At 46.0% G+C, this 26001-nt stretch overlaps 1 protein-coding gene across 5 annotated transcripts in view; it reads left to right on the forward strand.

Moving 5' to 3' along the window:
- The first annotated feature begins 609 nt into the window (after nt 1-609).
- Nucleotides 610-26001, forward strand: part of Slc6a13 (solute carrier family 6 member 13) — a 48833-nt gene continuing 23441 nt past the window's right edge. For 4 of the 5 annotated variants that reach the window (XM_012951359.2, XM_045137778.1, XM_045137777.1 and 1 more), the window contains exons 1-2: nt 610-706; nt 2609-2815. In XM_012951359.2, the coding sequence (XP_012806813.1) occupies nt 2614-2815 (202 nt within the window). In that variant the 5' untranslated portion in view covers nt 610-706; nt 2609-2613. The remainder of the gene's footprint in view (nt 707-2608; nt 2816-26001) is intronic. The other variant, XM_045137776.1, reaches the window with a different exon arrangement.

Here is a 26001-nt window from a genome sequence, read left to right on the forward strand (position 1 = left end):
AGTGCTGGGATTAAAGGCGTGCACCACCATGCCTGGCTGTTTTCAGACTTTTAAAACATGGTATGCATGTGTGCATGTGTGAATGAGTGAGTATGTGTGTGTAGGAAGTTTTTCTGACTTCTCACAGTTCAGTTATCTCTGTGTGTTTCCTAAATCATTGTCCATTCTAGAATGTAAACTGGAATGGGATATGACAGACATATCTTTAAATTAATCTACATAGTACCTCATCAAAGGCCTAAAGTCTCACTGTAGGCTGACCTGGAACTTACTATAGCCCAGGCTAACCTCCAACTCATGGCACTGCTCCTACCTCAGCTTCTGCAGTGCTGAAATTCTTGATGAATTTCCATGAGCCTGAACCTGTGAGTTGAGAGAGGTGGACAGAGATTGCTCTAGAGAGAGCCCAGATTGCCAGAAGGGAAGGGCACTCAAGCTATTCAAAGAGAGCATGCTGTGGTCAGCTCACAAGCAACTGGCCTGACCTGCCCCAGGCTGGGGAATCACTCATGTGTAGATTGTCTGCTGGCTGAGGGGAGGGAGATGTGGGAGGAGGGAAGCAGCCGCGCGGAATGTGGGCTGAGCCAAGTTTAGGATTACAAGTGCCACAGGGCAGGAGGTCTCCAGCCACACTTTAAATAGCCAGCACCTCCCCAGGCCCCCTAGATAACTCCACAAGTGGACCTCTTGCAGCAACTTCACTAAGGTTTGTTTTCTTTTCTCTGTTTTTCCTGTTACTGGATTTCAGCGTGTGCAGGGTGGTGGGTCCACGCAAGCTGTGGCTAAAGGGCTTTGACCCTCTTCTCAACAGCATTGCTGGCCATCAGGTGTGCATGTGCAAAAACTATTCACTAGCTTCCTGACTGTCTCATGGGGGAGGGGTGGCTCACGACTCAAGGGGCAACATGAATTGGAGATAGACAATCCTAATTTGATAGGAATGACATTGGGTTTAATTACAAAAATGAAGGTTTTTGTTTTTCCCTCTGTGATATGAGATAATGATCAGCTTTTGACAACATTGAACAAGCATAGAGATTTGAGGGACTGTTATTTTGCTAAGCGTCTCCTGCCTCCAGCTGAGCACACACCAGCATTCTGACTTGTGCCGATGAGCAGACTAAGGCCGCGTCTCTGGAGTCAGGTAGAGGCGTAGCTAGGGTCTGAACCGGGCTTGACTTGGGTTGACTCTTGGGCCAGCAGCTGCGGCTCCGAGTCATGAGGAAGAGCACTGCCACCTCCTTATGCTGGGGGGGGGGGGCAGAGGAAAGGGAGTTGGGTTTTCCTCCGTGGAAGACATCCACAGGGTAGTTGGTGAAGGGAAGCCTAGAACCAGGACCCTTGTGACAATATTCCTACACGCCCAGGAGCCCTCGAGCCAGGGTAACCAGAAGAGCAGGGGGAACAAGGGGCTCCAGCCCGGCTGTGCAGCTTACTAAGCAAGCTTCGGCAGCAGTGACACTATCTACACCTCTGACCCTCGGACGAAGCACTTTCTGTGTACTCATGTTTTAGACCTACTTTCGGGTTGGTGTGTGAATTACATGTATAGAACGTGCCTAGTCCACAGGAGTTGCTCACTATAATTGAGCCACATCTGAATTGATCCCCAGTCCGGGTAGCTGCATGGACTAGATCATTTCTGACCTTGAGAGGTTGCGAACGGTGGCTCATTCTTCAGTTTATGTTGCCATGTCTACTGTCACACATTTCCACACTTGTCACCATCGAAGGCAGGGAGGAAGGAAGGACAAGGGAGGGAGCACCTTCTTATGTTGATGCCGTGAGGAATGGAAGAATGAGAACCTAGACAACTCAGTCCATCCGCTCATTCACTAGCTCCCCTTCCCCCTCTCATAAAACATGCTCTTTGCTGAAAACGTTGAAAGCATAGATAAGGAATATATTCCTATAATCCAGCTGTGGGTGTCATAGTCTTTCAGTACAGGTAAATACTTTAGAAAATATTTGTAAGCCTGGTCACATGGTTTCCACTTCATATAGTATGAACATCCTTTGGTTTCAATATACTTCTTTTTTTTTGCAACACAGTCTTTAATGATTATATATCACTATATATCTGCCATAATTTATTATACTTTTTGAGCATTTATTAACCTACACGTACTTGGTAATTTTTGCCATTATAAACAATGAACATCCTTCATGTCAAATAGTTTACCCACAGTCATCATTTCTTAGGGAAGTTCCTACAACAGAAATCAGTGGCTTTGGGAATATATGAGCTGTCATTCTTTAGTGGCTCCCAGCGTTCAGAGGAAGAAAGTGGAGTTCATGTCATATAGTCAAGGCTGGTTGCGGAGAGGCCAAGAGAACACAGGCGATCCACGGACCAGGCGAATGCAAGAGCACGTGGGTTGTGGAAGCAAAGCCTGGCTGTCAGTGAGCACACTTTCTTCCTGAAATGAGGAGGGAACAGGTGGTCTTAGGAGATCCACCAGTAAGAGCTGCTAAGGGGACACCGTGCACAGACAAGGAGAAGGAATTCACCCTCTCCTATGGCAGTTACTCCCTTGGGGCTTTCCCAAATGGAGGAGGCTTTCCTTTTGGAAAAAAAAAGTAACAGAGCGCCCCACTTGTTTTCCAGGTAGGATGGATAGCAGAGTCTCAGTTACAACCAGTAATGGAGAGACGAAACCAGTGTGTCCAGTCATGGGAAAGGTGGAGAAAGATGGCACCCTGGAACGGGGGCAATGGAACAACAAGATGGAGTTTGTGCTGTCAGTAGCCGGGGAGATTGTTGGCTTAGGCAACGTCTGGAGGTTTCCCTACCTCTGCTACAAGAATGGGGGAGGTGAGAGCCACTGCACCACCCCGCTTCCCCTGGAAGGCGAATTCTTCTGTCTGCCACATTTACGGCCCCTCTGGGGAGTCTGGTATATCTATAGAGTGCTGGAGGTGAAGGGCCCCAGAGTTCATTAAGGACTCTTTGCAAGAGACTGAAACCTATAAAAATCATGTGAGTGTCCAAGGGCTCTTTCCCCTACAGCATGGCCTCTTAGAAGACATGCTTGGATCCCGACGTATCAAGGTCTGGGTTCTGGCTGTGCTGTTCACTGTCTTGTTTGACGTTGGGCAAGTTCCTGAAGCTCTCAGACTCTCGGCGGTGCCCCTGTAACGTATCTGTCTCTCCAGGTTGTTGAAGGACTGGCACTACCACACGGAAAGTGCTGAGTGAGCGCTAGCAATTGATGACGGTAGTGCTGATGCTGATGTTGACACCAGCGTCTTCTGAGATCTTGAGCGTCTTCAGCCCTGGCCTTGCGTCTTCCACTATTACCAGTATCTTCTATGACCTAACTAGTATCATAGACTTGATCCTCACAGTTTTTTCCTTTGAAAATCCGCCCTCCACCCCGGCTGTGCACGTGTAGTTTCGTATGCCTGTGCGCAGAGGAGAGCATCACCTCTAAGTGTGTCATAACCAGCTTCTCATTTCCCTCCATTTCAGCCACTGGGCAACCCTGTCCTTCCCACAGCAGTGGTAGAATCCCCTTACCACGCACCGCCTTTTAGGGAACCCCACATTGCTGGACAACACTTGGGACAGATTTCCCAGATACTGAAGGGCTTGGGCTGAGCTGGGGGCAAACTGTCCCACTGATGGGTGAAGCTTATAGGGATTAGGGGTCATGAGTCTGGTTTTGTAGTGAGGCTGCGTCCTGGGCTGGGGGAATGCAGAATGCTCAGGTAGGTCACAGGGACAGTGGTGAGAGGGGTGGCCATGTCGTAGGCCACAAGGATTGGAGAGCACCGTAATGTAGCACTTACGTTCAGGGCAGCAAGGGTCTCCGAATCTGGTAAGCCTAATTTTTGGAGAGAAGAAGAGTTCACCCCAAGGTAGAGGTAGGAGGACTGGGGACGAGTACAAGAAAGAGCTCTGGTGCAGAGAGTATTGGTTTGTGTTTATGGCAATTAGAGATTGACCTTGGGGTTGGAAGTTAACTTGTATTTTTCCCCAGAGGAGGGGAATGAGGTCATATGTCCTTTCTCCCCAGGAATTTCTGGCCAGTGGCCTGGAATCACAGGACTTTGGTCAGTGTGCATTATGAGGGAAGGAGAGAAGTCTTCACACTTCTTATCTAACCCTGGACACCGCCCATGCTGTTGAGGAATTTGGGCCTGAGCACCTTTCCTATACAGAGTGAGGAGGGGGGACGAAGCAGGCTTGGGGGACGAAGCAGGCTTGGGGCACAAGCAGGAGTTGGGGACTAGGCTCCACACGGGGTCTCTCTGTCTGGGACCTAGTAACAAGCTTAGCTCCTCACGTGGCAGAGGGATTAGGAGGTGAGCAGCTTTCCACAAGCCTCTCTGGAATTGGGTAAAGGTTGGACTTGGATTTATCCAGAATGGCACGAAGAAGTGGGAAGCAGCGATTTCCAGGTTTAGTGCAAAGCCAAGGGGGGTAAAGGGCAGCAGAGGAGCAGCTGGGATGCGGGCCTCGCCCTGCTTCATCTATCTGCCCGGCAGCCTCTGGGGCTGAGCTCTGCCCCAGGGCCCGTGGTAGATTTGTGCAGGGCTGTGCACACTGCTGTGTCCTGTGTGGAAATGCAAGTCCGGAGCAAAAGCCCTGCGGCCCTTGTTTCTCCCAGCAGTCCTTGCTGGGGGCTGCTGGCAGTGGCGGGCTGCTTGGGCTTCATTCATGCCCCTGGACAGAGCCCTGGTCTAGCCTGCTGATCGAAACTGTCAGTTGAGACATTTTTTAGGCATCCCAAGATCTAGTCCACGGCTTTAATCCTGGGCCACCACCCACAATTTCCACCCTTGATCTGGCTGGGGTCCTCACAGGACACCTCTCTGTTTGCTGATGGATGACAGCAGCTGGAGGGGAGTGTACTGAAGGACTTTGGAGAGGGAGGCTATCGCCCAGGTTTGCTGTGAAGGGCGTGAGTCACCCAGGAAGAACGACTGCAAGATCTGTACCAAAAAGGCTACGTATCACAGGAATGTAGAAGGCGTGTTCTTTTTCGTTAGGCTTCAGCAGCTCGTCTGAAGGAAAGCAAACTCCTCTCGAGAACAGGCTAGAGCACTTTATCTTATATATATATATTTTTTTTTTTTTCCAAAGAAGAGAGTGGTGTATCATTCTGAGGGGAACCTTTGCTACTGATGTGGGGGAGGAGGGTGCAGAGAACAGAAACCGTTTGGATGGGTTTGACCCCTTCCTCCTGGCCTAGTGGTTTAAGCCCGTGGTTGCTGGAGTGGGGCCCGGGCTCCTGGGGATGGCAGGAATGCTCTGAGCCAGTCTTGGACAAGGGTGCTGGCATAGTCTCGGGAGAGAAGATGCTTGAGTAGTGTGCTCCGTCAGCCGGCTTTGGACTCTGCCCTATGTCCCCAGCTTCACAAGTGACTCTGGTGGCCAGGGCAGGGAGAGGAAATGGTAAGGTAAGAATTTACATCAGTAATACGCTTGTCCAGTGATAATGTCAGGGATGGAAACGCCCCCAAAGCACTTTTAGTTCTAAACTGAAAACACAAGCTTCTTTGGTTGTTTTAAGCTTTAACAATTGGTAGAACTAATTCAAAGTGAGTTTCACAGCAGGGAAAAGGCTGAGACAAAAGAGTTGAAAGGATGGATAAAGAGTGGGAGACTTAGCTGGGAAGTGAAAAAGGTAAGGAATACGATTTTTAGGGAGCTGGTTGGGAGGGTTACTCAGCTCAACCACCTCCTAGGTAAACATCCTCCGTGCTGTCCAGGGTTTGTGGCCCGTCCAGCCCAGCACCTGCCCACCCTCAAGGCTTTCTTCCTGTCCTTCTGTCACTTGTCTCATCACGTTGTCAGTGGAGTCCTGCCCAACCCTGCTATTCAACAGCAAATACTAGACACCCATCAAAGGCCAGGAATGGTGGTAGTGGGGGAAATACATCTGTAAGTACAACAGACTAATGCCTCATCCTCGTGGGGCTTACATTGTTGAGGAGGGAGGCAGGCAGCAATGAACAAACAAGTAGAAATAAATCAGTTAACAAAATGTCCCAGAAGTTAATAAGTGCCATGGAAAAAGAGACAAGTAGAACTGGGTAGAGTGGGCATAGGTGGTGCAATTTTCAAAAGGCAGTCATGGTGGGCTTTCTCACTCAAGAACACTTGAGTGAAGGCTTGCCAGAAGTGAGGAAGTTTGCCATATGGGATTTGAGGTGAAATGCTGCAGGCAGAGTGTGGAGGTGTGCTTCAGGTGTCCCCCATAAACGTAGGTGTTCTGAATGCTAGGTTCCCAGCTGATGGAGGTTTGGGAACTAACGCCTCCTGGAGGCGGTGGATTGTTGGGGGCAGGCTTATGGGTGTTATATAGCCAGTGTGCCCTTGCCAGTGTTTGACACACTCTCCTGTTCCTGTTGACCACCTTATGTTGGCCAGGGGGTGATGTCCACTCTCTGCTCATGCCATCGTTTTCTCCTGCCATCATGGAGCTTCCCCTTGAGTCTGTAATCCAAAATAAACCTTTTTTTCCCACAATCTGCTCTTGGTCGGGTGATTTCTGCCAGCAATGCGAACCTGACTGCAACACCAAGGAAACAAAGGTTAAATAGTCCTAAGCAAGAGGCTAATGGGAGCCAAAGGATGTGTGTGAGGGTGAAGCAGGATGAGTAAGTAGTAAGTTGAAGGCACGGTCAGAGCAGTAAATGGCAAAGTCTGCTGCACAGCTCTCCCCGGAGAAACGTGGACTAATGTCCATTTAAAGGGCGCACGGCAGAGGCTGGAGAGATGGCTCAGAGGTCAAGGTGCTTGCTTGCAAAGTCTGTTGGCCTGGGTTCAATTCCCCATACCCACACAAAGCCAGATGCACAAAATGGTGTGTGCATCTGGAGTTAATTTGCAGTGGCAGAAGCCCTGGTGTACCCATTCTCTCTCTCTCTCTCTTAAATAAATAAAAATATTTAAGAAAAGAAAGGGCATCAGTGGAAGGCCAAAAAAGTAATTCCATCCGAGTCTAGCTTGGTGAAGCAGAGTTTTGGGGTTCGTTCTAGGGACCTGGGGGACCTGGGCAGAAGCTTCTCTAGTACCAAAGGCAATGGCTCATGAAAGCTGCATCACTAGAATTCCCTTAACAACTGGCAGACAGCCCCATTGAGGTATCTTTTCTTCCTCAGTAACTGTTGCCTTCCCTTCAGAGAGAGGCCTCATCATACTGTAATTTCTTTTTTAAAAAAAATATTTTATTTCTTTATTCATTTGACAAGGAAAGAGGGAGAGAGATAATGGGCCTGCCAGGGCCTACAGCCACTGCAAACAAACTCCAGACGCGTGCACCCCTTATACATCTGGCTAATGTGGGTCCTCAGGAATTGAACCTGGGTCCTTTGGGTTTGCAGGCAAATGCCTTAACCGCTAAGCCATCCCTCCAGCCCTCATTCTATAATTTCTTGAGCTTCCTGAGTCTCACAAGCTATTCTCCTGCCTCAGGGAGGGAGTTTCTCAATCCAGAGCTATGTAACATTAGAGCAGACCAGTAGGGCCTTTTGGTCACTATAAGATGTCAGCCTTTATGCTAATGACATTCAGAATGAGGCGGGTTTTTGAGCAGGAGTGGCAGAGTCTTATATTTTAAAATAATCTCTGGCTATTGTATGGAGAGCTGATGCAAGGGAGCAAGGAGTAGACTAGCTCTAAAGCTGCAAAATCTTGGATTCATCATTGATCCCTATTGCTCATCACTGTCGGTCCTACCCCCCCACACTGATCCCCAGAGTTTCAGGTACTGGGCTTCAGCTGAGGCCACTTCAGCTCTCGGACCCTTGCTGCCAGCAGAGTGAGTTTCTTGGCACCTAGAATGCCTCAGGCAGGAGTCCTCATGTGGGATGTATGGGATCTGACCATTTGTTATCATTACCATGGCTACCACCCTGTCTGAGCAATCCACAATTCTTTTAAAAAAACTTTATTATTTATTTATTTATGAGAGAGAGAGAGAGAGAGAGAGAGAGAGAGAGAGAGAGAGAGAGAGAATGGGCTCACCAGGGTCTCTAGCCACTGCAAACAAACTCCAGACGCATGCTCCCCTTTGTGCATCTGGCTTACATGGGTCCTGGGGAATCAAGCCGAGGTCCTATGGCTTTGCAGACAAACACTTTGACCACCAAGCCATCTCTCCAGCCCCAATCCACAATTCTTAACTTGAGTAAAAGAAGGATTGCTATTTTCTGAGACATAAAAGGCTGTGAGAGGAGGAGCTTTTAAGAGGAAAACAAGCAGTTGAATTTTGGGAATGTTGAATAGAGATATCTGTTTTGCAATCAAGTAGCCCCATCACTGAGACATGTAAGTTTGGGTTTTGTGTGAGGGAACTGGCTGGAGATATAAGTTTGGGTGCCACTGACAATTTGCATGTATTAGACAAGACAGGGCTGGAGAGATGGCTTAGCATTTAAGGTGCTTGCTCGCAAAGCCAAAGGACCCAGGTTTGATTCCCCAGGATCCACGTAAGCCAGATTTACAAGGTAGTACATGTATCTGGAATTTGTTTGCAGCAGCTGGAGGTCCTGGTGTGCCTGTTCTCTGTCTCTGTCTCTCTCAAGTAAATCAATAAAAAAAATTAGACAAGAGGAAGCCAGGGATAATGGTGCACGTCCACAGTCCCAGCCCTTGCTAGGATGAGCAGCCTGGCCTGGCATGCACAGTGAGACTATTTCAGCAAAGGAGACAGAAGAAGAAACCAGTACAAACAGGGTACATATCAAGAGAATGAAATGCTTTGGAAAGCCAACTAAAGAAATTAAGTCAGGGCAAAGGAGGAATTAACTACATCAACTGCAGAGTTGCGTTGATTATTGGACTTCGCAGCACAGATGTCACTGGTGGTCTGGATAAGAGTGGCTGCGGACGGCAGTAAAGACTGATTAGAGTGGATGCCAGCTAATGAGGGAGAGGGAGGGACGATAACTGGAAATCGTAAACATGGGTTGTTGATGAAAAACTTGCGTGTGAGTGAGGCACTTCTCTTCTTTCTTACCACTTTTTTTTTTTTTTTGGTTTTTCAAAGTAGGGTCTCACTCTAGCTCAGGCTGACCTGGAATTCACTAAGTAGTCTTAGGGTGGTCTCGAACTCACTGCGATCCTCCTATTTCTGCCTCCCAGGTGCTGAGGTTAAGGGAGTGCGCCACCACGCCTGGCTACTTCTCTTCTTCCTGCATTCTCCCTCCAGGGTAGAAGGAGACCAGTCAGTGCTCACAGGGGGAGGAACATGCCCGCAAGTCCTGCAGTTGTGGCATGAGTCACTGAGCTGGTGAAGTGGCAGAAGCTGTAAACTTGAACTATTTCTCCGACCCTTCACACTTAGGTCCTTGGAGGGAAAAACATTTGTGACCTTCTGCTAGAGACTGTTCATCCAGTTTCAGCCATGCTCATAAGGACACTCTGAACAACCCAAGAGGCAAGATGGGCAAGTAGGAGAAGGAGGATTTTGGCAGTGCTATTCAACTTGTCTAGGAGAATGGCAGTTACTTGCCTGACAATCGTTTCTGATTATTTTCATTTGATTTCTAAGTCCAGGTTGCTCAAAACCAGGGGCGGAGGTCACCTGGGCAGAGAACCTGTCATAGTCTTCTCTCCGCACATGGCTGGGAAGAGCTGGCGTGAAGATGATCGCTCCCCTCCTCCTTGCCCACTCTGAGCCTTGCTTCTGATCCTTGGTTCTCACATAGCCATCACTGACGTTATAGGACCTAAGCCTTCAGGCGGGACCTTTGTAGAAGAGCTGGGACTGGAGCCTCCATGTGAGGCCACAGCATGATGGACCACGGACAGAGCTCTTGGGAATAGGCATGTTGGAGAAAAAGGGCAGAAACAAAGTCAACCTCAGCTCTGGGCACAGGACACCCTTAGGAATGCCAGTGTCAGAGGATGAGAAGAAAGCAGGAGAAACTTATAGCCATGATGCTATTTGTGGCTACTAAAGAATAAAGAGAAGCCGGGTGTGGTGGTGCATGCTTTAGTCCCAGCACTAGGGAGGCAGAGGTAGGAGGATTGCTGTGAGTTCGAGGCCACCCTGAGAATACGTAGTGAATTCCAGGTTATCCTGGGCTAGAGTGAGACCCTACCTCAACAAATCCAAAGAGAGAAAGAGAGAGAATAAAGAGAAATAAGAAGCATATTTTTTTTAAAAAAAGAACTTCCTGTTCTTTTTTTAAAAAAAAATTCTATCCAGTCATTGCTCATGGTATTGTATTCCACAAGGGCATTTTCCTGTAGGTATACATTGAATGTGGAACACATTCCTCCCTCCCTCTACTCTTATCAGTATTAGCCCAATTTGTTCCCCTATATAGCTGCCCTTCTGTTTTCATGTCAAATATATGTACTTGACTTTATGTGTGCATATGATATCTAGGAGCCACATATGAGAGAATAATATTTATCTTTCTGAAACTGGCTTAACCCACTTGACATGATTATTTTTAGTTGTATTCATTTTTTCTGCAAATTTCATAATTGCATTTTTCTTTACAGTTGAAAAAGTTCTATGTGTACATATACCACATTTTCTTTATCCATTCTTCTATTGTTAGATATCTAGGTTGGTGCCATCACTTAGGTACTGTGACTGGTTAAGTGTGCTTCAGTCAACATTGATGAGATGGCTGTGATATGTTGATTTGGAGTCTGGAGTGGAATGCTGGGTTATATGGTTGATTTACTTATCTCTTTTGTTTTTTTCCTAGGTAGGGTCTCACTGTAGCCCAGGCTGATCTGAAATTCACTGTATAGCCTCAGGGTGGCCTCAAACTTAAGGCAATCCTCCTGCCTTTGCCTCCTGAGTGCTGGTATTAAAGGCACGTGCCACCATGCCTGGCTCCAGAAGCAGCATTTTAAAACAATTTTATTTATGTGAGAGGGAGAGATTGAGAGAGAAAGAGAAAGAGAGAGAGAGAGAATGGGCATACCAGGGCCTCCAGCCACTGCAAATGGAACCCCAGATATATGTGCCACCTTGTGTATATGGCTTTACATGCGTGCTGGGAAGTTGAAGTCGGGTCCTTAGGTTTCACAGGCAAGCACCTTTAAGCTTAACCATTAAGCTATCTCTCCACTCCTTGTTAGTTGTTTTCTTAATGAATGCCATTCACACTGGGGTGAGATGGAATCTGGTGTAGTTTTATTTGTATTTCTCTGATGGACAGTGAGGCTGGATTTTTTTCATGTGTTTACTGGTCATTTGTATTTCATCTTTTGAGAACTGTCTGGTCATTTCATTAGTCTATTTATCAATTGGGTTGTTTTCTTGTTTTGTTTCTTGAGTTCTATTTCTATTCTAGATAGCATTTCTCTGCCAGGTGTATAGTTATATTTTTCTCTCACCCTGCAGGCTGTCTCTTCATTGATTAACTGTCTCCTTTGCTGTGCAGAAGCTCTTTAGTTTCATAAAGTCCCATTTATCAGTTGTTGGCCTTATTTCCTGAGCCCTCTTCAGAAAGTCTTTGCCTCTGCCTAGATCTCAATGTTTTTCCTTCTTTAACTCAAGAAGTTTCAGAGTTTCGAGGCTTACATTAACATATTTGATCTATTAGGATGAGCTCTAGGGACCTAGCTTCCTCCTACATACAGATGTCCGGCACCATTTGTCGGAGCAGCTGTCTTTTCTCCGGTGTGTTTTTTAATCACGTGACTATAACTGCATAGGGCTTGCATCCGGGTCCTCGATTCTCTTCTACTGCCTATGCGTCTGTCTTAGCGCCAGTCCCATGTGGTTTCTGTTACTACGGCAGGATTCTTTTGCTCTGGATTGCTTTGGCTATCAGAGGACTTTTGCAAGAAGTACTTTTCTTTTATTTTTTATTTATTTATTTATTTATTTATTTGAGAGTGACAGAGAGAGAAAGAGGCAAAGAGAGAGAGAGAGAGAGAGAGAATTGGGCGCACCAGGGCTTCCAGCCTCTGCAAACGAACTCCAGACACGTGCGCCCCCTTGTGCATCTGGCTAACGTGGGACCTGGGGAACCGAGCCTCGAACCGGGGTCCTTAGGCTTCACAGGCAAGCGCTTAACCGCTAAGCCATCTCTCCAGCCCAAGAAGCACTTTTCTTCATAGAAAAGTAATGGCTATTTTTAACAATCTCTTCAGTTGTTTGTGAATTACTAGATGCCCACTCTTGGTCAGGTGAATGTTTGTCATAGTGGATGCCTGTCAGCGTATATGGTGGCTTGTGTTTCTCATGTGGAATATCAGTTCATGTCTTTAAAAAATAGCAGTAAATATTACAGGTGACACCACAGACTATGTGCCTTTGGATGAGTGGACAGCTACATGGCCCCTTTCTAGGATGGGGGTGTGGTGTCTTGACCTCATGGGACGGGGCAGCACATTTTGGAATTATGAGGGAGATCACATGGGTGATAAGAGGGTACAAGTCACCCTCCTCACCTTCTTTCTCCCACCTCTCTCTAGGCTCTCACTACTTAGCCTAGGCTGGCCTCACACTTGGGGCCTTCCTTTTCCTGATTGGATCACACGCAGGTGTTGCCCGGCAGTGCCTGGCAGTGGATGGCTGGGGGAAGCAAAGGGGCAGAGTGCCCTGCAGATCTCCTGCACTTTTACGTGGTCTCTCTCGGGCTCCATCCTGCATGTGGCTCCTTCCACACTCCAGGGCTATAGCTCCTCCTGACAGGAGTGAACTTTGCTCCCAGCCGCAGGCTGTGGGGGTGCTCAGAGACACAGGAGGAAGGGAGCAGAGCTGACCATAGGACCCGCTGCAGTTAAGCGTTTGCTTGATATGTTGGGAAAGGGCAGAAAGAGCAGGCAGCTAGAAATGGGCGGGGGGCGGGGGGCACTTGGACCATGCTGGTAACTTTCTGGAATGATTGGGGCTCTCCACAGAGACGTTCCTGTTGGCTACTGGGTACTATGCCCCCTCTTGCTCAACAAGCTTTGCACATCTGCTCCTTTAGTACCTGAGTGTCTTGACGACAGACTATAGATTGGAAAGATATAGAACTGGAGAACTCTGTTCCCATTAACTGAGAATCAACTGCACATATTTATAATGTCCATGTTGCTGGGTTTTGTTAATAAGATTCAAAAAAATATTTTACTTTTGTTTATTTATTTGAGCAAGAGAGAAAGAGCCAGAGAGAGAGAGAGAGCGAGCATGCCAGGGCCTCCAGCCACTGTAAATGAATTCCAAACCCATGAACCACCTTGTGTATCTGGCTTGTATGGGTACTGGGAATTTTTTTTGTTTTCATTTTTCGAGGTAGGGTCTCACTCTGGCCCAAGCTGACCTGAAATTCACTGTGTAGTCTTAGGGTGGCCTCGAACTCACTGCGATCCTCCTCCCCCTGTCTCCTGAGTGCTTGGATGAAAGGCGTGCGCCACCACGCCCGGCTCTCCAGCCCAGGTTTTGGCACACGTTCATACTCACGCACATGCCTCTGCACAGTCAAGAAAATGAGCTCACCTACCCCCTCCATGACTTTCCTGTCTCTTTCCAATCCCTTCCTCCTAGCTCAGTCCCCGACTACTGAATCCCAATGCAACCCCAGTTCTCTTTCCTATTACTATGCACGAGATTGCTTTTCTTTAAATTTTATATAAGTAGAATCATAACTATGTACTTTCCCCCACTACTTGGTATGGTTATTTTGAAAGTTAGCCACAGTTTTCTTGTCAGTAGTTTATTCCTTGTTGTTAAAGTTTGCTATTAGTCCAGATACAGTCTGTCAGCAAGTGTACATTTTACAAATACTTCTCATTCAGTGTCTCATAGATTTTGTTTCATTACCAGTCTTTTGATGAGCAGGCATTCTAAATTTCGATGTAGTCTAGTTTATTGTTTTGTAAAGTAAAAGTCTTTGTGGGGGGAGAGAGGGTATATGGCTATCCACTTGTTTCTTGCACCGTTCATTGAAAGATCTCTTTCTAAAAAAATACCTTTTTGTCCTTGTCAAAAATCAGTTCTGTGGATGTGTATGCCTGTTGCTGGACTCCATTCTATTGCATTGATCTATTTTCTTTTTCTTTCTCTTTTTTAAAATTTTATTGGGAATGTTTTTGGAGGGGAAACTTTAATATATGAACATATTATAAATTGGTTATATTCCCACTGGGTCATTCTCTTTTTCCCCTCTTTCCTCTCCCCATTCCACTGAGGGCCATTCCCAGTGGAGGTATCAGAAACCACCATGGGGTCATGAATGCACCAGTTGGTTCCAGTGGTGGGGGTCAGACAATGCTTCCCAGTATGACTTCCCACTCTGTGGTTCTCACTTTCTTTCCATCCCCTCTTCCACAGGGTTCCCTGAGCCTTGCAGGCCGGGTTAGAAGCCTCCTTTAGTGTTGAGCTCCTGGCAGCCTCTACTGTGATGAGCTTTGGGTCTCCTCAGGGCCTCCTTTATCTCCATGAGGTTTTCTGACTGGCGCGGACAGCGACCGCTTACATTTCACTCACCGCCTCATGTGTAGTGTTTCCTAGGCCCTGTTGGGTGTAAATAGAGATGACTCATCCCTGATCAGTGCTCAGCTTTCTCCCCTCGTCATTTTGATGGGTCTTGGGCTTCCCCAGCGTTGGCTGCCATCTGTAGAAAGCAGGTTCTCTAACTAACAGTGAGAGCAGCATTGATCAAAGAGGACAAACACATCCACTTTGAAGCCTTTTTGATGGGCACAACCTTTCCGCTTAGACAAATAACAGTAGAAGCTTCCCTTTGGGGTCTATGACCTTTCCAGCCATAGACTTCTGACTTGGTCCTTAGTACCAGGCTTGAATTCTCCCCTATAGACTGGACCTCATGTCTAGTCAGAGAGCAGCTGATTACTCCCATAATTTATGTGTCACAGTTGTGCTGGTGGGTACCTCTTGCCTGGCTGATTGATTCCATAGCTTGTAGGATCTACTGCTTGTTCACACTGGTGGTGACTTTGAACTCCACCAACTGGAAAATGCTTTCAGCACTATGATAGCTAGCCAGCAGGGAGCTGGCTTCCATCTCAGTTCCAGCTTATTTTTGTTAAAAACATTTTATTGGGCTGGAGAGATGGCTTAGAGGTTAAGGCACTTACCTGCAAAGCCAAAGGACCCAGGTTTGATTCCCCAGGACCCACGTCAGCCAGATGCACAAGATGGCACATGTGTCTGGAGTTTGTAGCAGCTAGAGACCCTGGCACATCCATTCTCTATCTGACCCCCCTCAAATAAATAAATAAAATATTTTATTTATATATTTGCAAAGAGGAAGGGGAGAGAGAGGGAGAGAGAGCACGAGGGCCAGGGCTTTCGCTATTGCACATGAATTCCAGATGCAAGTGCCATTTTGCTCATCTGGCTTATGTGGGTCCTGGGGAACTGAACCTGGACCAACAGGTTTTGCAAGAAAACACTTTAACCACTGACCCATCTCCCCATCCCATCAGCTTACTTTCTTGATGTCCTGCAACGACAGCCTATGGTGTCTTCAGCAATAGGGTCTCATCATCTACTTCTGGTGGGTAACCAAGTACTTTGACAGTGGTTGGAATTATTTTGGAGGCCTCACAGTGCTCCCTGACCAACAGCTCACTGGGGGGGGGGGGGACCCAGTTCTGGCAGTGGGATTTGCCAGAGGGGCCTCTGGTTTTAGGGTAAAGCTTTCTCCACCCCAGCAGGGTACTTTCACTCAAACTGCCTACTCTCCTTCTCTCTCCCCTTAAGAAGGGTACAGCTTTTGATTAGCTAATGGCGAAGTAAGTGTCTACAGGACTAACTCCTGGTGTCTTTAGTTTTGTGTATCCTCCTCCTGTCTTCCTGCCCTTTCTCCCGCTACCCTCCGTGTCCTCCGGCCCCTGTGTTCTCCTTCAGTCTCTGGCTTGTCTATTTGCTTATTTTGACACGAATCCCACATTGTCTTAGTCACTGTTGCTTTACGATCACATAAGTATTATGCAGAGTTACGACTTATGTTAGGCCCTTTGTGTTTTCATATGAATTTTAGAATCAAGTTTGATGATTTCTGTGAAAAAGTGCATAGAGATTTTTATTAGAATTCCAGTAAATCTATAGGTCAATTTAGGAAGAATCAACATGGTAATAATACTAAATCTTTTGACCTATGGACCATGCCTTTCCATTTATTTAGTTTTTTTTTTTTTTTTTTTTGAGGTAGGGTCTCATTGTAGCTCAGGCTGACCTGGAATTCACTGTGTAGTCTCAGGGTGGCCTCGAACTCATGGAGATCCTCCTAACTCTGCCTCCTGAGTGCTGGGATTAAAGGCATGTGCTACTCGCCTGACTTTATGTTTTTAAACATATATCTCAGCAGTATTTTACAGTTGTGAGTACAGACATTGCATGTTCATTCTTGAGAAGTTTGGTATTTTTATGCTATTGTGAAAAGTGTTGTTTTTTTTGAAGTTTATTTTGTGATTGTTTTAGTGTATGCTGCTCTTGTATGCTACAACTTTTGTTGAACATATTAATTCTAGTGGAGTTTTCTTTTGTGTATTTCAGAAGACATTCTACGTACTATATCATGTCGTCTCTGGATAAAGCAAATTTTTCCTTCCTTTCAATCTGAACAGTCTTAACTTTCTGGTCTTGCTTTGTTGACCCCACTGGAATCGCCAGTGCAGTGTCGAGCACAGATGGTGAGCAGAGATGCTCCTCCCGTGTTCTCGGTCTCACTGGTCCTTGCCAGAAAGCAGAGCAGCCAGTGGGCAGGCTGGGGTAGGTGCCCACTTAGGTGGAGGAGGTCCTCCTTTGTTCCATGTGTGCTGAGGGTGTCTGTCAGAAACAATTGTTGGGTTCCGTGAAATAATTTTTCTGTATCTATAAAATGATCATAAAGCTGTTCTTTCCTAATTTGTTCAGATCATGAATTATGTTGGCCTTTGAATATCAATTTCATCTTGCAGTAAACACTGCTGCACAACATCTTCTGTCCTATACAGTGTTAGGTTCAATTTGCTGATATTTGATATACAATTCTAAATCCTAGATTCAGGAATGACATTGTCTGCTAATTTTAGTTACCTTTAGTGTCTTTTCTTTTGTTGCCATAAAATTCTGGCTTTGGAGAGTGAATTGGGAAGCGTTCCTTCTTTTTCAATGTTCTAAAGATAGTTGATGTAGAATTGGTATTATTTCTTCCATGAATGTTTGGAGAATTCACCAGTGATGTCATTTGGGTCTGGAGTTTTCTTCATGGGGAGGTTTTCTTTTTAACCAGCAAGATAATTTCTTTAATAGTTAAGAGTAATTCAGGGGCTGGAGAGATGGCTTAGCAGTTAAGGTGCTTGCCTGGGAAGCCTGAAGACCCAGGTTTGATTCCCCAGTACTCACGTAAAGGCAGATGCACAATGTGGTGCATGTATCGGGAGTTTGCTTACAGTGGCTAGAGGCCCTGGAATGCCCACCCTCTCTCTCTCTTTCTGTCTGCCTCTCTCTCTCTTTCAAAATAAGTAAACAAATAAAATATTTTTTAAAGAAAGAGTAGTTCAGATTATCTTTCTTCTTGAGTAAGCTTTGGAAATGAATGTGGTTTTTGAGGAATTTGTTAATTTTACCTAAATTTCTGAAATTATCAGTATAAATTTTTGTGTATTTTATTATCCTTTTAACATTGACAGAATCTGTATTGATGACACGTCTCTTAGCTATGAGACATCTAGAAGTTTATTAATTTTATCATCTCAAGGAACCAGCTTTGGTTCTGTTGATTTTCTCTGTTGCTCTCCTATTTTCCATTTCATTGATTTCCACTCAGACTCTTATTATTTCCTGTGACTTGCTCTGGGTGTCATTAACTCCTTTTTCTCATTTCTTGGGTGTGCGTGCACCTGTGTATGTGTGTGCATGTGGTGGCCAGGGCACCCTCTCAGGCGGTGTTCCTTAGATATGTCAGACACACGTCTCAAGACAGGGTCGGCCTCGTACGGCTCCCAGTGATAAGCTCAGTGCTGTTCTGCGTTTCACCCTCCTGTGCGCACGTGTCTTTCCTGCTTACCCTCAAGGTTTTCCCTTATAAATTCTTGTCAGTGGTTTAGGTTCCCTCATATTTCTTCTCCTGGTGTCTCTTGAGTGGTTTCAATGTATGTAATCATTTTCATCAAATTTGTAGAACTTTTCAGTTACTATTACTTCTTTTAATTTTGTCTGACACTTTTACCCTCAAGGATTCCATTTACAAGTGCATTAGTCAGCTTGAAATTGTCCCAAAATGCACTAAAAACTGTCCTTTAATTTTTTTTTTTCTTTTTACTGGGTGTGGTGGCGCACGCCTTTAACCCCAGCATTCCAGAGGCAGAGGTAGGAAGATCGCCATGAGTCCGAGGCCACCCTGAGATTACATAGTGAATTCCAGGACAGCCTGGACTAGGGTGAAACCTTATTTTGGAAAATTTTTTTTCTTTTTTACACTTTATTTTATTTTGGATCGTTTCTGCCATGATTAAAGTTTACTAATCTTTTAAAATACATTTTACAGCTGGGTGTGGTGGCACATGCCTTTAATCCCAGCACTCAGGAGGCAGAGGTACAAGGATCACTATGAATTTGAGGCCACCCTGAGACTACAGAGTGAGTTCCAGGTCAGCCTGGGCTAGAGCGAGACCCTACCTTGAAAAACCAAACAGAAAAATATATATATATTTTTACTTCTCTATGGAGAGATGGTATCTATGTTGCTCAGGGTGACCTTCAACTCTAGGGCTCAAGCTTTGCTTCTGCTTTAGCTCTTGACTAGCTGGGGTATAGACGAACCCCACAGAGCTATCTATTCTTTTTCTTTTTTGTTTTTTCAAGGTAGGGTGTTGCTGTAGTCCAGGATGACCTGGAATTCACTATGTAGTCTCAGGGTATCCTCAAACTCACAGTGATTGTCCTACATCTGCCTCCCAAGTACTGGGATTAAAGGTGTGTGCCACCGTACCTGGCCTAATCTGGTCTTCAAGTATTGACACCAACCCTGTCCAGTCTTGTTTTTTTTTTTTTTTTCTATGCTGAGGATTCAAACCCAAGTCTTTATACATGCAGGCAACTATTCCACCACTGAACTATATTCTCAGCCCATTAAAAAAATTCACATCTTATAGTTATTATTTTTTGAAGTTTAGCTTTATTGAGAATTTTAATATATGAACATACAGGGCTAGAGAGATGACTTAGCAGTTAAGGCACTTGCCTGCAAAGCCAAAGGACCCAGGTTCGATTCCCAATACCCATATAAACTAGATGCACAAGGTGGTGCATGAATCTGGAGTTCTTTTGCAGTGGCTGGAGGCCCTGGCACACTCGTTCTCCCCCCCCCTCCTTCTTTCTCTCTAATAAATAAAATTAAAAATATGAACATATAGTAGTTTGATCACGTTCCTATCCCTTTATTCTTTTATTTTTGGCCATTCTTTCCAGCCGCCCCCTATCCGCTGAGGAGCCTTCCTCTTTCAAGATAGTCCTTCCTCTGTTCTGTTGTTTCTTTCTGTTTGTCTGTTTATGGGCTCAGAATGGTGCTGATCTTGTGGGGGTGTCAATAACCATTGTGGGGTCATGAATGAACCAGTCAGTTCATGTCCGGAGGATAGTTCCCCAAAGTATGCCTAAGTACCCGAGGGCTCTAACATTCTTTCTGCCCCCTCTTTCCTGAGCCTTGGAAGATGTGGTAGAAATATCCTATAATGTTGAGCCCTTGACAGCTTCTCATTTTCTGCTTTGATGAGTTTTGAGCAGCCTCAGTGTCTTCAGCCATCTGCATAGAGCAGCTTCTCTGGCTGGCAGAGCGCAGTGATTTGAGTGTGAGTGTACATCACCCCCCACAGCCTCAGAGGACTTTGATTAAGGTTAAGCTTCCTACTTAAGTCTCCAGCAGCCTGCTGGAGGAAGTATCACTGGCGGCAGATCTTTTTTTTTTTTTTTTAAAGTATTTTTATTTATTCATTTGAGAGCAACAGACACAGAGAGAAAGACAGATAGAGGGAGAGAGAGAGAATGGGCGCGCCAGGGCTTCCAGCCTCTGCAAACGAACTCCAGATGCGTGTGCCCCCTTGTGCATCTGGCTAACGTGGGACCTGGGGAACCGAGCCTCGAACCGGGGTCCTTAGGCTTCACAGGCAAGTGCTTAACCGCTAAGCCATCTCTCCAGCCCGGATAACATATTTAGAAGGCTGTTTAATGAGTGTGATATTGCCAGTTAGCCAAAGGAGAGTAGAAGCTTCCCTCTAGGTCTATGACCTTCCAGGTCATAGGCTTTTGACTCTTCTCAATGCCAGGCATAATTTCTCTCCCGGAACAAACCTCATATCCAATCAGAGAGCAGTTGATTACCCCCATGACTTATGTGCCACTCTTGCGCAGTGGACATCTCTAGCCTGGTTGGTTGATTCTGAAGCTTTCAGAACACTGCTTGTTGACCCTGCAGCTGACTTTCTCCCCCAGCAGCTTGCATAGCGTCTTCCAGCCTTGGGACACTAGCTGGTAGGGAGCTGGCCTCCTTCTTCCTTCCAGTTCTGGTTTGAGTTCTCAGTGTCCTGCAACAGCAGCCTGTGGTGTCTTTAGCAGCAGGGTTTTACCATCTTATTCTGGTGGATAACCAGTAGCTTTAGCAGTGGCCTGTATTGTTTTGGGGGGCCTCATGAGCCTCTCTGACCAACAGCTCAGTGTGTGGGGGCAGGGAGGGGGGAGAAGAGGACCCATCTCTAGCACTGAGGTTCACCTATGGCTAGCCCCTGGACCTTTATGGTTTTTAATCTTTAAGAGACGTTGCTGGAGTTTCTCTGGAATGATGGCTCCAACACCAATGAGAGTGAAAGAGAGGAATTTATTTACCTGGGGACCAAAGCTGGGATCATTCCCACAGAAACTCCAGCCCTAAGTTCAACCTGCACCTTCCTTTTCTACTCCAGCAAGGAGGTGGATTCCATCTCAGCAGGGCAGATACCGTAGCAGCAAGGGGGGGGGGGGCGGTGAGCAGGCAAGTGGGGTCTTTACAAAAGCATGCATGGCAGTTAGCTATGTGGTTCATCACTATTTTGTCTTGACTGCTCCTGGGGTGGGGGAGGGGTGTCAGGGACTTTTCCCTCCATTGAGCAGGGAGTGGTTGGGTCTTGGCAACAATCAACACCTCCTATATTTCAGCATTTAGTAAGTGGTCTTTTCTATCTCTAGAGTTTTATTTGAGTCTTTTCCAACATCTTTCATGTCTCCTTTTTGTAAAATGCACAATACAGTTTGAATGAAATTTAGATGTCCTTATCTGCTAATGCTAATATTTATGTAGGTTGTGGGCCAGAGTCAATAGATTGATTTATTTAGGGTTTTTTTTTTTTTTTTTGGATGTGACAGGCTTTATTAAACAGGATTCACATACAGCCCAGGCAGAAACATCAGACAAGCAAGATGGCATCCAGTAACATGGATGGGAGCCCCCAGAAGTGGGAGACTCAACTGAGGGCTAAATTCGAGGGGTTTAGGAATGTAGGGGCTGCCTTTATCAATAACTGAGAGTCCCAGGCTGATTGTCTATGGACAGCTTAGTAGTAACCCGGACATCTCTCAAGCCCTGGGATTACAGGAGGTGTCGCAGTCAGGTTCGCATTGCTGGTAGGAATCACCCAAACAAGAGCAGCTTGTGGGAAAGAAGAGCTTTATTTTGGCTTACAGGCTTGAGAGGGAAGCTCCACGATGGCAGGGGAGAACGATGGTATGAGCAGAGGGTGGACATCACCCCCTGACCAACATCAAGTGGACAATAGCAATGGGAGAGTGTGCCAAACACTAGCAAGGGGACACTGGCTATAACACCCATAAGCCCGCCCCCAACAATACACTGCCTCCAGGAGTTGTTAATTCCCAAATCTCCATCAACTGGGAACCTAGCATTGAGAACACCTAAGCTTATGGGGGACACCTGAGTCACACCAGCACAGGAGGGCCAGGAACTCATGTGGGTGCTGAGATCCCTCTTGACTCCGGTCCTTACATCTGCATGGCTGGTGCTTTGCTCTCACCCTGCCCGCACCTTTTTTTGTTTGTTTTGTTTTCAAGGTAGGGTTTCACTCTAGCCCAGGCTGGCCTGGAATTCACTATGTAGTCTCAGGGTGGCCTGGAACTCACAGCGATCCTCCTACCTCCACCTTCTGAGTGCTGGGATTAAAGGTGTGGTTTAGGCTGGAGTGGAGAGACGGCTTAGTGGTTAAGGTGCTTGCCTGCAAAGCCAAAGGACCCATGTTTGATTCCCCAGATGCACAAGGGGGCACATGTGTCTGGAGTTCATTTGCAGCGACTGGGGGCCCTGGTGCACCCATTCTCTCCCTCTCTCTCAAATTAATTATTTTTAAAAATTAAAAAAATTTTAAGCCCAGAACACATACTTAAATGTTCTTTTATAAATGTTAAAGTGGGCTGGAGAGATGGCTTAGTGGTTAAGTGCTTGCCTATGAAGTCTGAGGACCCCGGTTCGAGGCTCAATTCTCCAGGACCCACGTTAGCCAGATATACAAGGGGGCGCATGCCTCTGGAGTTCGGTTTGCAGTGGCTGGAGGCCCTAGCGCGCCCATTCTCTCTCTCTATCTGCCTCTTTCTCTCTCTGTCGCTCTCAAATAAGGAAAAATAAACAAAAAATTAAAAAACATAAGTGTTAAAGTAATTGTGTCTCTTAGACAAAACATTAAGCAATCTTGCAGGAGAAATTTATACATGATGTCTTTACAAGGAGCCTTCCTACTTTTTATATCAGAGAGCAAAGTCCATGTCACTTAAGCTTTCTGTAGATAGGGAAATTTGCTTTTCAATTATTTATTTATTTTGGTTTTTCAAGGTAGAGTCTCACTCTAGCCCAGGCTGACCTGGAATTTATTAAATAGTCTGATGCTAGTCTCAAATTCCTATCTCTGCCTTCTGAGTGCTGGGATTAAAACCATGTGCTGCAACGCCTGGCCTCTTATTTTTGAGACAGGGTCTTACAGTCTTTGCTGGTCAGGTAGTTTTTAGGCCAGGCAGCAATTCCAGAAATGCTCTTCCCTCAGCCTCCCCAGTGATGGAATTATAGGCCTGTGCCACTATAGTCTGCTAAATAGCTTAGCTTTTTAATTATTTTTTTCTGTGTTTATCAGCATATTATAATAGTCAGAAGTTATGTTAAGAGAAAGAACACAAACATGAAATCGATGTTTGAACATCTCTGTCACATGTTATCCTATATTTATAGGTCACTGCATACCTGGCATGCCCAACAAGCAATCTGTGGTGAGATCAAATGGCTTATCTTTTAATTCTGCTCTGCATCCTCCTAAACCATCAAGCAACCTATTTATTTTTCCAAATCGGCTTCATGGTTTGATTTCTCTTGTCTGCCTGCCCTGCCCCTGCATGGACTCATTACTCCTCATCCAAAGATGTTTGTTTTACTTTTATTTCTATTTATTTACTTTTTACTTTACTTTATTTTATTTTTTTTCAAGCCAAAATTTATTTAGCAAAGCAAAGGGAATAGTCCACTCAAAAAAAAAAAAGAAAAAATCCCAACCAACCAAACAAACAAAAAGCCAAACAAAGCCTGAGGAGGGTTGGCAGCCCATTAGGATCTGCACTTTCAGGAAGCGCTTAAGAATATTTATGAGGTGGGTGAACATTTTCATTGGGGTGAAGTGACCTTTTTCCCAACCCTCCCAGATGACCGTGGATTACATCTCCCCTTTGGAGGATTTCTTTCTGTGATCCTCTTTAAAGTAAACAAGGAGGCTCGAAACTACGGCCTACGCGCATGATGAAGCTGGGGTGTTCTGAGGATGTGGGCCACTCATTGTTTCCCATGTGGCCAACTGGTCACCTCCCTGGGGCCTCCTGGGCTTCTGATTTAGCGAGAAGAAGGATGTCTGAGCACCGAAGAACATTCTGGGCCTCAGGAGGCATGCCTGCCTGCTTGCTCTGCAGTCTACCTCTCTGGTACCTGCTCTCAGAGGGAGGGAGGGCCAGTGGCTATTGGCCTGGATTTTTGGTCCAGATCCAGATAGTAAATGTTTTCAAACTTGGCGGCTACCTGGTCCGTAAATAACTCTGCCCCCTTGTTGAAAAACAGTGTAGACAAGAAAACAGGGTGTCCATGCTTCAATTAAACTTTATTTGTTAGTTGAATTCTTCATATTGCTCACTGATCCTAAATTTATTTTATTTTTGATGTAGGGTCTCACCCTGGCCTCATACTCACTAAATTCCTTCTACCTCTGCCTCCCAAATGCTGGGATTAAAAGCATGCGCCACCACACCTGGCTTTTTTTTTTTTTTTTTTTTTTTAATTTTGAGGCAAGGTCTCACTCTAGCCTAGGTTGATCTGGAATTCATTCTGTAGCCCAGCGATTCTCCTATGGCTTTACTTTTTTTTAAAAAGCTATTCTTTTAAAAAAATTATATATTTGCAAGCAGAAAAAGAATAAAAAACAGGCTCACCAGAGATTCTTGCCACTGTAAACAAATTCCCGCTTTGGACATCTGGCTTTACATGGGTGCTGGGGAGCTGAAACCAGGCCAGCAGACTTTGCAAGCAAGCCTTTTAACCACTGCGCCATCTCCCCCGTCCCAGATACTGTCTTAACTGATTTTGTTAATATTTTTTTTGTTCATTATTTATTTATTTATTTGAGAACAACAGACACAGAGAGAAAGACAGATAGAAGGAGAGAGAGAAAATGGGCGCGCCAGGGCTTCCAGCCTCTGCAAACGAACTCCAGACGCGTGCGCCCCCTTGTGCATCTGGCTAACGTGGGACCTGGGGAACCGAGCCTCGAACTGGGGTCCATAGGCTTTACAGGCGAGCCCTTAACCGCTAAGCCATCTCTCCAGCCCCTGTCTTAACTGATTTTGATCTACTCAAAACTTTATCTCCATTTCCACATCAGGATCAGCCTTTAGTAAACTGTAGAATGTCTGAAATTATTAGTAAGAAGACAAAAGAGTTCCATTTGTCAGAAAACACCCAAGGCGGACACCAGGTAGTAAGCCTTTCTGGTTTTGCAGAAAAGGTAGCTTTCAGGCTGGGGCCAGAGCTGGGTGACAGAGTGCTTAGCACTCTGAGGCCATGGGCTCAACAGCCAGATAGAAAGACAAATGCTTGATGTGGGGCGAGGTGACGTTCTGGGTGTTTTCAGGAAGTGTTAGGGACCAGTATGGAAACGCGCGCATTATTTAAGGACACTGGTCATGAAATTGGCATGACTCCTACATTTGCAGGCCTAGAATAAAGGCAAATGTCCATTAATAGTAACTTTGTATAGAAAGACCGATAAAGGCCAGCCTCAAAGTGGTTGGCATCGATGGCCCTAATTCTGCCGTCCTGGAAGCCGAGGTGATGGTCGGACCACGCAGACAACAGTTTTTGGGCAGCCAGGTGCTACGAGGGACGGACCCACGGGGCTCCCGTGTACCCCATGTCCACAGGTGTGTCTGTAGAAGGACCCAGGATGCAGGTGCCTCCGCTCAGACAGCACGTCTTATTCAGCAGTTTACTGCTCTGTGTACCCACGGATCGCACAAACCGCAGAGAGGGAGAAGCGCTGGCGGCTCCTCCTAGGAGCGAATGTTGTCATCCAAGGTCGGGTCTCCCAGAGATGCAGGCGCCTGCCAGTTCACCACGGCCCCACCCTGGGAGGGAAGTGCACCGTCTTCTTGCGGTCCACAACTCTCCAAGATTTAGGGGGAAATAAGTATAGAGAAAATAAAAATCATAAGTTTAGGAAACAGTATTTGTGATGGCTTTGATTCACAAAGCCATTGCCAAAACACCTAAAGGTTCCTAAAGTGAAAATGATAATGTAAAAAAAAGGAAAAGTATCCCAGGTGAGAAGTAAATATGCTTGTCCTCAAGAAGGAGAAGCCTTACTTAGTTTTTTTAAAAACACATTTTATTTATTTATTTGCAAGCAGAGAGACACCAAGGCCTCCAGCCCCTGCAAGTGAATTCCAGATGCATGTGCTGCTCTGTGCATCTGGTTTATGTGGGTACTGGGGAGTCAAACTTGGATCATTAGGTTTGGCAGGCAAGTGCCTTAACTGCTGAGCAGAGCTCCAGCCCTTAATTACATTTTTGTTT

This window comes from Jaculus jaculus, chromosome 18 (genome assembly GCF_020740685.1).
Source record: "Jaculus jaculus isolate mJacJac1 chromosome 18, mJacJac1.mat.Y.cur, whole genome shotgun sequence".
NCBI lineage: Eukaryota > Metazoa > Chordata > Mammalia > Rodentia > Dipodidae > Jaculus > Jaculus jaculus.